At 32.4% G+C, this 11,565-nt stretch overlaps 1 protein-coding gene across 1 annotated transcript; it reads right to left on the bottom strand.

Annotated features, from left to right (window-relative positions):
• Positions 1 to 6,472: 6,472 nt before the first annotated feature.
• On the bottom strand, positions 6,473 to 8,004 carry LOC110036568 (F-box protein SKIP5; the record flags this gene model as incomplete). Its single annotated transcript, XM_020741042.1, is given in 4 exon segments — positions 6,473 to 7,033; positions 7,463 to 7,521; positions 7,705 to 7,783; positions 7,860 to 8,004. Coding segments are annotated over 4 exon segments (653 nt in total), but the record flags the coding sequence as incomplete, so codon positions are not given.
• Between the last annotated feature and the right edge of the window lie 3,561 nt (positions 8,005 to 11,565).

Below are 11,565 nucleotides of genomic sequence, written 5' to 3'. Positions count from 1 at the left end.
TTCACTAAAACATCTTCTATACCACATCTTCTATACCTTAGGATATGTTATTGAATGATCTGCTAACTACAGATTTACAGTAGTAGGTGATATATTTCCTAATCCAAAACTTTTAAACATTGATAATGGCATAAGGTTAATGCTTGCACCTAAATCACATAAAGCTTTCCCATAAAATCTGTCACCTATTGCACATGAAATTGTGAAGCTACCACAATCTTTAAGCTTTTTAGGAAGCTTTTTCTAAATTATAGTACTGCACTTCTCACTAAGTGCAACTGTCTCGTTATCTTCAAACTTTTATTTCCTGTTAAGAATATCCTTCATAAACTTCACATAGCTTGGCATTTGTTCTAAAGCTTCAGTAAATGGAATATTAATTATAAGCTTTTTAAAGATTTTCATAAATTTTGAAAATTCTTTATCCAACTTTTTTTGACGAAGTCTCTGAGGAAATGGAGGTGGTGGTTTTTTCAAATCAATTTTAAGTGGAGAAATAGATCTCTCTAAACCTTTCGAAGAATCTTTCGAAGCATCCTCTTCAAGCTCTTCAATTTTTCTCTCTCTACTTTAATCTCTTTTTAAATTTTACCTTCAAATTCTCTTCCTCTTCTAAGTTGAACGGCTTTTACTTGCTCTTTATTCTGGTCTTTTGGATTTACTTCTGTATCTAGGAAGTGTTCCTTGAGATCTATTACTTAATGAACTTGTTATTTGTCCCAATTGATTCTCAATATTTCTAATTGTAGATCCTTGACTTTGTAACTGATTTACCATTTATAACACTACTTTTTCTATAGACAACTTTATCTTCTTGAATTGTGGATTTCTGTTAAAACCTTGAGGATAAGCAGGTCTATAATTACTATTACCTAGATTGTTCCAGTTTCCCAATGGGTTTACTTGGTTGTTCCCCCGTTGTTGATTAATACCACCTAAAGTATTGTTCTAGTTAAAGTTAGGATGGTTCTTCCAACCTGAGTTATAATAGTTTGAATATGGGTTATTTTGCTTGTTGTTTATTGCATTCAAAGTTTCTAATGATGCTTGAGAATCTACCATTTGGCCTTATGAATTCTCTTCAATCATTGCAATTGGTTGAGAAAAATTCATTCCAAATTGGTCTAACTTCCTTGAAACCTCTTCAATTAAAGCATAAGCGCCATGAAATAGTTTTGACATCAATGAACTACCACCAGCGGCATCGATAATAACTCTAAGAGATCTAGCTAATCCATTGTAAAATATTTGAATTATTAACCAATCTGGTATAGTGTGGACACTTTCTTAGTAATTCTTTAAATCATTCTCATGCTTCATAAATAGATTCCCCTTCAAACTGACAAAAATATGTAATATCATTTCTAAACTTTACAATTTTTTATGGTGGAAAATTTTTAGCAAGAAATTTCTACGCTAAATCACCCCAAGTTCTGATAGATCTAGGTGCTAATGAATGTAACCATATCTTAGTCTTATTCTTCTATGAGAAACAAAAAAGTATAAGTTTTATAGCATCATCTGATACACCATCATATTTAAATGTAGCAAACAATTTTAGAAAATTAGCAAGATGTAAATTTGGATCTTCAGTTAGTGCTTCCCCAAACTGATTATTTGATTTCATTTGGATAATAGCATGTTTAAGTTCAAATTAATTAGCCAGCTCAGCAGATTTTTGAATACTACAATGAAGTTCATCTATTGTAGGGTTTGAATAATATCTTAAAGGTCTAAACTCATGATTAATTTCAACATTTTGATTATTTTGATGTCATTTCTTGAAATTTTTTGTCTTTTTCAGTATTTTTGATTTTTTAAATTTTTCTAATAGTTCTTTCTAATTCAGAATCGTAGGGCACTAGTCTTGTAGAACTTGAACTACGCATACACTACTACAAAACCACATAAAAAAAATTACACAAACAAGAACTTATATAAAAATAACATTGCAATATTCTTATAATAAATCTAAAAGTTTAAATAAGACTTTCTAATAATAGAAATTGGCTTTCTAAAAATTTCTTCAAAAATTTTTATATTTGTCCCTCGCAACATCATCAAAAACTTGATCTCGATTTTATATGACAATATGATGTATGCGATTATATTCTTAATTTTTCCTTACTTATAATTCTTACTTTGAAATGACAACCAGAAACTTAATCACCAGCAACAGCTAGGCAAAAATTTGACTTCAAAGCAAATAATAATGCAATTATGATATTTAATTATAGGATAATACGCATGTGTACGTACCATTACCAAGTAATATAAAACTTTTTTATTAAGCTTCAAATATCGAACCCACAGGGACAAAAATACAATATGCAACTAAAATTAGCAGAAATTAGATAACAAATTTTACTTAACAAAATATTCTCACTCAAACTTTAGATGTTATATTATGAATGAAAGTTCAATGCATTTTGTAATTTTTGATAATTTAAAGTAAAGTAAACAACTAACTATATTTAATTAAATATTTGTAAGATTAAGGCAATATAAATAAAATATATTTTTCCTTATCGTGAATCAGTAATAAGTATAGGAATTATGTTGCGAAAGTATTCAAATTGTGTTTTGTCAAATAGGAGCAATAATATTCTTTACTTTTACTAGAGGTTCTATAAAGAACATTGACTATTTTAATGTTTGAATAGTCTTGAAGATAGGTTAGGTATGGAAGATACTAGCTCTTACTCTAGAGTTCCATCTTCTCTCTCCACTTAAGGGCTAACATCTCGTATCAAAACCTAAAAATATAAACTGAATTGGGGCTTTAGCCTGTCACTCTAAAGTCCTTTAATTCTACACCCTTCAAAGTTTATTTCTCTATTTATTTGCACTGAATCATATGAATTACATTATCATTCATACAATCTCATGTGATTCTTACCATTAGTTGATTAAGATAATACCATCTCAGATCTTACATGTTCTCATAAAAAATATTAACATGTTAATTGGCCAAATCAAGAAGTAAATGAAGTACAATGTTTAAAATCATCACAACTTATTCCAACATTAAAGATTAATACTTCAATCAACTTCCATCCAATACTTAATCACTTATCATTTTAAGGAAAAAGATAAAAAAAACTACATAGAATTCATGGAGAAAACTTAACCACACTTAAGTTTGAAAGTAGAAATCATGCAAACAAACAAGAAGTTTAAATTAAAATCAAATGTAGTCATAAAGATAAAAACTTATCTCAAATCTTCTCCACAAAACTCTTGAATTTCTTTTGAATCTCTTCTATTCCTTTCTCTTACAATACTCTCTACTCATAAACTACAACTCTGTTCTTCTCTCTAATAATTTATCCTAATTAATCTAAGAGAGAAGCATAGGTGGCGTGGCTATGGGGGGTAGTAGGAGTCTCTCTAAGGCGCTGGGAGGAAGGCTAGAAGAATACTCTTCAATCCAATCCAAGTCCTTTTATAATTTTCCAAAAGGTGCATTGGTGTCTCTTCAAAATGTGTTCACATTCAATGAATCTTCTAAGAGTTTCCTCCTTTCCAAATCCAATTGAATGTATTTTTGTGTCCATTAACTATTTCCCACGTTTTCACTAAGGGTTGCTTCAAACACCTCTTCAAAAATTTGTCAAAATTCATTGAATCATCAAATAACTACTTACGACACTTAAGCGCGAGGTACTTGACGCTTAGGCACGACCTTCTCGGTTTTACTGGCGCGTAAGCGCCAGTTCTGGGCGCTCAGACATATAATTGCGCCTCTAGTGCTCTTTTGCACACCTTCTTTATTTTTGCTCCAAATTGATCCTTTTTCACTCATTTCACCATTTTCATCCATTTGATTGTACCTGAAATAAAAACACACATATAATAAACGAAAAACACACAAAGATAACGAAAAACACACAAAGATCTTCTATTAAAGCACAATATCTCAAAAATTGGTATAAAAATGTGTACATAAAGACTATATATTTTAGGTGTATCATGTATGCACAATACAATTAGCTCCAATTAGATAAGATCTAATTTTAACAAAAGAGAACACTATTGTCAATAATTTCTTTTCAGTAATAGTATAGTTAATTTGAGCTTAATAAGTGTTGTACTAGCGCAGTATATAACTTAAAAAATCTTATCATATTTTTGTCCTAACACAGCCCCAATAGCATAATCACTCGCATCACACATTAATTCAAATGGTTTTTCTTAATCATGTGAAAAAATAATAGGTGCGGTGATTAATTTTTTCTTTAATAAATTGAAGGCATTTTGGCATTCTTGATTAAAATCAAATATCGTGTCTTTTTTACAGAAGATGATATAGAGGCTTAGCAATTTTTGAAAATTCTTTAATATAACATCTGTAAAACTCAGCATGTTCTAGAAAACTTCTAACTCCTCTCACTACAATAAGAGGAGATAGTTTAGCAATAACTTGTATTTTTGCTGGATCTACTTCCCTGCTGCTTTCATAAGTTTTAGGTCCCAGCACAATTCCTCCTACTACTATAAATTGACATTTTTTCCTCAATTGAGAACTAGATTTGTTTCTTCACGGCATTTTAGAACTCCCATTAAATGATCTAAGCATGAATTAAAGGAGGTTCCAAAAATTGGAGGTATCCATAATATCCATTCAAATGAAATCTTCAATTCTTTTCTCAATTAGATCGCAGAAAATGGACATCATGCATCTTTGAAAAGTTGCAGGTTCATTTCATAAACTAAAAGACAATCTTCTAAGAGCAAAAGTTTGTGAATGTTATCTTTTTTTATCCTCAGTAGCTATAGGTATTTTGTGGTATCTTGAATATCCATCTAAAAAGCAAAAAAATTGATGCACAGCTAGCATGTCCAACATTTGGTCCAAAAAAGGTATAGGAAAGTGATCTTTCTTAGTGGCAAGATTCAACTTTATATAATTAATACTGATTCACCACTCAGGGACTTGTCTTGTTGGAATTAATTCATTATGTTTGTTAACACCTACGGTCACTTCCCCTTTCATAGAAACACGGTGAACAGACTAACACAAGCACTGTCGGAAATAAAATAAACGATTACAACATCCAACCACTTTAAAATTTCTTTTTTTACAGAATCTTTCATTATATGTGCTCCAGGCACATGTTAAGTGAAGTTTTTCTTGATCCAAGTATCATGTCATTGTTGACCTTGAAAGGGGATAGCTTTTGTCTGAAGCTAGCACAGAAATCAAGCACATTTTTGTGCTCAACAAGTTCTTAATGAGCAAAAAATTAGGTCAACAAACCACTACCACACAAGACAATAGGGTCCTTCATGATGTTATTGGAGTGAAATATGAGGGAAATATTTTCATACGGAACACGCACGAAGCTCTGCGTTACTCCCTTAACAATAACACAGTAATACCTCCATAATAATCTATAAATAACATCGAAATAGAACCCACGAAGGTTATTGGAAGATTATTTGGGTTATATGTTTCTTAAATTAATACCTCAATAACCCCCTAATAACTACGAAGCGGAGGTTATTGAGGGGTTATTACTCACGTAGCTCTACGTGTGTAATATGTATGGAAATATTTCCCGAAATATGAGGATGCAAAGAGTGTTGCTTTTTTTCTTAGATCTGGCGAGAGTGCTAGATTTGATGAATTGGTGCTTGAATAATTGACTAACAGAGAAACATTCAATTTATTCACAACTAGAATTTTATTTTCTTCCTTAAAAAAAAAATAGCATTACCTTTTCAAAACTTAGCTCTGAATGTTCCCTCAAGATTTAGCTGAGTATAAGACATACCTTTATTACTGGTGAAATATTAAAACACCAATATAAAAGATACACGGCAAATCTTGTTTATCATGCTTTGATTTGCCGCTAGTGTTTTTGGCGGGTATACTATTATTAAATTTAAAATAATTTTTAACATTTTACAAGGCATTTCTTTGTCTGTAAGATGATAACTTGGCAGCCATAATTATTAGTAACAACAATAAATAGCATTGTAAAATACATTGTTACTCAGTTCACAAAATTATATCATGCACACAGAACTATCGATAAAGATGTCGCGCAAAGTTTTTACTTGTTATTATTTTGTATTCAGGGATGCCATACGTCAAATAAAATGATCATAATTTTGGATCAAGGTATGCGAAGCCAGTTTGTTTCCAGGGCACAGTTCTGATAAACATATTGTCGCTAATTTTGCTAAAGCTTTTCACTTTGCCATTTCCATTTCACATATTTGTTCATTTTTATCCATTGCTTTGTTGGTTCTATCTGTTTCAAGAGCACAGTCTAATTCGTGTGTAGTGCTTCAATGAAAATGTTCACTAGGAAAATCTTAGAAATTTACATATATCAATCTGATATTCGAGAGTAAAAATATAAATTTTTTAAGCTTCATGTCTTCCCAAAAAGCATAAAAAGAACACAGTTTGAACTCTAATAATGCAAAAACACATTATAAATTACAATCATATTCCAAATAAAATAGTTTTAAACTCTCATCTGGGAACAAGTTGCAGCAAATAGGTGCCACCAACAAAGTTTTCTGGCATTTACGAAAATAACTCCATATAAACATTGTTCATAATACAAAGTCTACATGAATGAAGCCACCCACTGACAGTATCGCCAAAGCACTATCATCATAAGAAAATCAAAAAACTAAAGATAGCCCCTACGTCTCCCCAACTTCAAACCAAAAGAAGATAGAAGTCCTGGCATAGATCGCCCGAACGTGTTGGAGAACCAAGTTGCCATTTGTTGATACCGCCTTCGCTCCTCCCTCAATTCTAGTATTCGACACTGTGACACAGTCAGCACCGACACTGCCATGGCATTTTCCCTTCAATGCTAGAGATGTAAATCCATTGCATTCAGGTGCTGTGCTTACTATAGGGAATGAGAGGTAATCAAGAGGATTCTCCTCACACTGAAGAATGCAGCCTTCAACAGTGAGTCTCCCACTGCGGTGGAGTAAGCAACAACCCAGTTCTGCTCTTACGGTAAGGTTTGCAACTTTACATGTGGAAAAGAACTCAAGAGCACTGTATATAGTTTGGAAGAAAAATTCGGAAATGAATACAAATTGTTTCCAGTGAATGCATAAAAAGATTAGTATGTTATAATTCATAGTTACATATAAGCAAATTATTTTATATGGTTTGCAACTTTGCATGTGGAAAAGAATTCAAGAGCACTGTATATGGTTTGGAAGAAAAAAGGGAAATGAATCCAAATTGCCTCCAGTGAATGCATATAAGATTCATATGTTATAATTCATAGTTACATATAAGATCAGTATGTCAAATGGTTTGCCATTTTGCATGTGGAAAAGAATTCAAGAGCACTGTATATAGATTAGAAGAAAAATTTGGAAATGAATCAAAATTGTTTCCACTGCATGCTTATAAGATTCTTATCTTGTAATTCATATTCACATTCTCATAAAACAAGAGTTAAAATACGAAGCGAACCTTTCATAACCTCGCAAACAGGTCAGAATGGTATCGTCAGGCAGTTCACCCCCACCTATCTAATAAAAACAAAGATGCGCGGAAACAAGTTGAGAGAAGACCTCACAAAAATGAGGTCAACACATGCAAACAAGTTAAATAAGAGCACTGAGTCAATCTAATCTGTAACAACTAAACCGATCCGGTAGATGCCATAAACTACTGGTAGAATGTGTTTGAGCAACAAATAGGTAAGAACTTACGAGGCACAGAGGTTTCTTAATCTGAAGGTTATGGGCAATGTAATCTCCAGCAGCAGAGATGAGAATGGTATCACCAGGACTTTATCACAAAATAGAAACCAGCATGAATACCTTTCTCTCTGATCAAATTCTCACATCAAAGTAAAACAACTGACCGTGCAGCAGCAATTGCAGTCTCAAGAGTAGAATAAACTCCTGGTTCAGCTAAGCTTTTTGCTGAACATTCTACACGCAACCAATGCCGAGGATGGCATGCCAAGTACCGCCATCTGTGGCAAACGAGTGCGGTATTATACCGGTCTGCAAACTCAACAAGAAAACACTAAAGATTTCATTCATAGAAAAGGAAACAACAAGATTAAAATCCAGAAAAAAAAATTTAGCAAATGTTAATAGAGCAGGTGTAAGGAAATTTAAGGACAAAGGAACCCACTTCAGGTAAGCCATCTTGAAAAGAGATCTCTTTCTTAGTTGTCTTACAAAACAAGTGAAGCCCTTTAGTTCAAACAAAGTAATCATTAGCCAAAAGTCGTGCTTAAAACATAGGAATAATACCTCAATACCTTTTAGACAAAGATCCTATTAGAAACTAAATTACGCAAAAGAAAGCTGGCAATATCTTTCTTGCTTCTAGCATGGAAATATAGTATGAAATCACTTCGGATTGTCAAATGTTGATTAAGAAAGTTTAACAAGTAAAACCATACTCCTTGGTCTGCAACATAACTTTAAAACAAGAGAGTAATAGGACTCATTGGAAGAGACGAATTAAAACCTAAAAGATTTGGATTCTACTGTATTAAAAATTCATTATAATAGCCAACGTATAGAAACACGGTAATCTGTAAGGCAATTCTTCAATATCTCAAAATTCACATTTCCTCGGTAGTGATCTTATACAAATGCAATAAATCATGCAAAAAGACAAGTCCTGAACAAAAGATAACTTTCCGTGTAAGAAGGGCGAATTGTAGCTTCAAAATTATAATCACAATAAAGTATCCATCAACTTCATCATAGACTTGTTAACAATTTGGGATCAACTAACAAAAAATTGAAAACAGGCACATTGAGCTCATAAGGACCTGTTAAAATTGTAGGAAATTGGCCATGAATCAAGCCACACTTTCCTCTGCCTTTCCCTTGACTCGAACATACAAATTATGAAGAACACTTAGACATCCTCAAATAAGGCATGAATTACACTAAGCTTTCAAAATTTCTTATAAGCCATCATTTCTATCATGTACCAAAAATTGAAGTTTTTGTGTTTGAACCGACATTTTGAAAATTACTTTTGGTGCTTGTCTAGGGCAGTGTGTGGATTTACCCTTGGAAAATTTGGTGAAGCATTCAGTTTGTAAGGATATATCGTGGGATAGAGTTCACATTTCATGTCCCATTAGTGAGGGTAAGACTTTATGATATGTACTTAAGTAATAAATTATAAACTTTCATAAATACTTTTTATCTCTTTAAATAAAAAAATATAGGGGGATTTACATGCATGTCACTCAAAGCTTTCCAAATTACATAACTCGCACCCAAACTTCACTATTTACACAGAGAACACTTATAACATTAAAATAAAAACAAAAATAGCAAGCTTGTACAACATCCTTACCCCTGTTATCCACTACCACTAAATTTTAATTCGAAACTTGTCCTAAAAATGTAAAATTTTAGCCTTCCACCGCCTATAAATCAATCAGTAACACTCTAAAAATCCTGGGAACCGTCTAACACCTCCCCATCATTTGATATCATCGTAAAAGTGATCCAAAACCTTGTTCTTTTGTCTTAAAAGAAAAAGAAATTTAACAATCCAAGAAGGCACTATCATCACTACAAGAAACAAGCCTATCTTAAAACTCCTTCACCAAAGAGCACTTCCATCGAAATATTTTTATTTCAACAGGAGGAGATATTATACTTCATCAATAAAGCATCATTAAATCAACTAGTAATATATAATTTCTTTAATATGAATTCCCTTTATTTCAGTAAGAATCTATGCAAATGACATCTAGAATATTGGCATGTTCTATTGGCAATTTTAAGTATAATTTGCTAGTCCTTTGAGAACTAAACAACAAATAAAAGCCAATCAATATTATCTAAAAACCCACCAAACCCCCTTTGATACATGAGAGATTAATGCAATGTAAAGGTGTGGTCCACAAAAATACTTCATGCAACTTATTAGATGTATTTTTAAAAGTTTTCAAAATGAAATAATATTTTATTGATATTTCCCTTAATTTTTGTAGCTTTCTATATGCTTAACAATATTTATGAAAATAAGTAATCTTCGTGATTCATGAAGGATTGGGCGGTAGGGCTCTAACGATGGAGTTGGCGATTCTATGATTCAAGATTTCAGTGAGATTTTCCTCTGTTTAGAGGCTCTGGTTTAGTGATTCTCTTGCTTCGGTTATTTTTCTGTGGGGTTTTTCATGATGGTTTTTTCCGAATTGACCTTCGTTTTGAGAGATATTTGCGGGTAATCTGAATTTAGTTTCTAATGACGAGACTATCTTTTCTTTCAGTTCAAAGATCAGATGGTAGACGACTCGTCTGCTGGGCTTTTTAAAAAAGCAGCTCAAAAGATTGGGAAACCTACAATTTTATATCAGGAAGAAGAGACTGACGTCATAGTGGAAAGTTAAGAGTTGAATTTAGTGGGGAAATTATGTTTGCGCATCCTAGAATGGAAGTTACCCGTAAATTCTTTACAGATTTAAAGCTCTAAGATCACAGGAATGTTGGGCTCATTGATGGGAGACATCTTATGATCAGGTTGGAGAAAGAAGTAGATTATACTTCTTTATTCTCAAAAAAAAAATTTGTTAATTTAAAAGGTTAATTTGAAGATCTTGAAGTGTACGACATCATATAACCCTAGGGAAGAACGCCGATTGTGCCTATATGGTTTCAATTTCTAGGTTTGAAGTTGAATCTGTTTAATACGAAGGTTCTTTATTCTTTAGGCACCATTTATGGTACTCCTATGAGGATAAATCATGCTACTTTTAAATGTAGTAGACCCTCTGTTGCTCGTGTTATGGTCGAAAGACAATGTCATTTAGTGATTTTATTTGGATAGGAGATTTGAATTAAAGTTATTGGCAAAGTGTTGAAATGGAATATGTTCCTCCTTATTGAAGTAATTGCAGAATGTTTGGGCATAATTTGGCAAATTGCTTTGTTACACATCTTGGATTGAGAAATTTCAAAGGAAATATGCTTATAGAGAGAAAAACTGATAATAATGCGGAAGGTTGGATACTGATAGGGTAGATCATAATGTTATTCAATGTGAAGAAGTTATAGTTGAAGTGAATGGAAATAATATTAAAGTGAAGGTTCCACAGGGAGTTTTGATTGGGGAAACAAATCCTGCAGTTACTATCGATTGAAGATAAAAGGAAGAAGAGGTGGGTCTATCGATCGAAGATAAAAGGAAGAAGAGGTGGGTAACTCTTCTCTTATTAATAATAAGTTTGTGAGCAATGTAGTTGATGATGTTCTTCCTATTAAGGGGGAGAAAGGTGATAAACAAAATAGTAAAAGTAATGATAATGTGGTTATGAATGTTCTTAATAACTCTGATAATGTTAATATTGATCATAGTCTAGTTCTTACTAGATCTGAATTGGAGGAAGACTGGTTGATTCAAAAATCTTATAGAACGAGGAAAACTGAAGGTATAAGAGAACTCAATTATTTTCATCTAGATGCGGCTCAATTACAAGTGAATGGTGATTGGAATGAATTAAACAGACTATTTTCGCCTTCCTCTAGAGTTACTAGAAGTTCGAAATCGGTTAATGATGTTTAATTTTCTTATGTGGAATATTA

Source organism: Phalaenopsis equestris, unplaced genomic scaffold (genome assembly GCF_001263595.1).
Source record: "Phalaenopsis equestris unplaced genomic scaffold, ASM126359v1 Scaffold208590, whole genome shotgun sequence".
NCBI lineage: Eukaryota > Viridiplantae > Streptophyta > Magnoliopsida > Asparagales > Orchidaceae > Phalaenopsis > Phalaenopsis equestris.
Note: the sequence above shows the minus strand (reverse complement) of the source record. Positions and strands in the feature narration are given on the sequence as shown.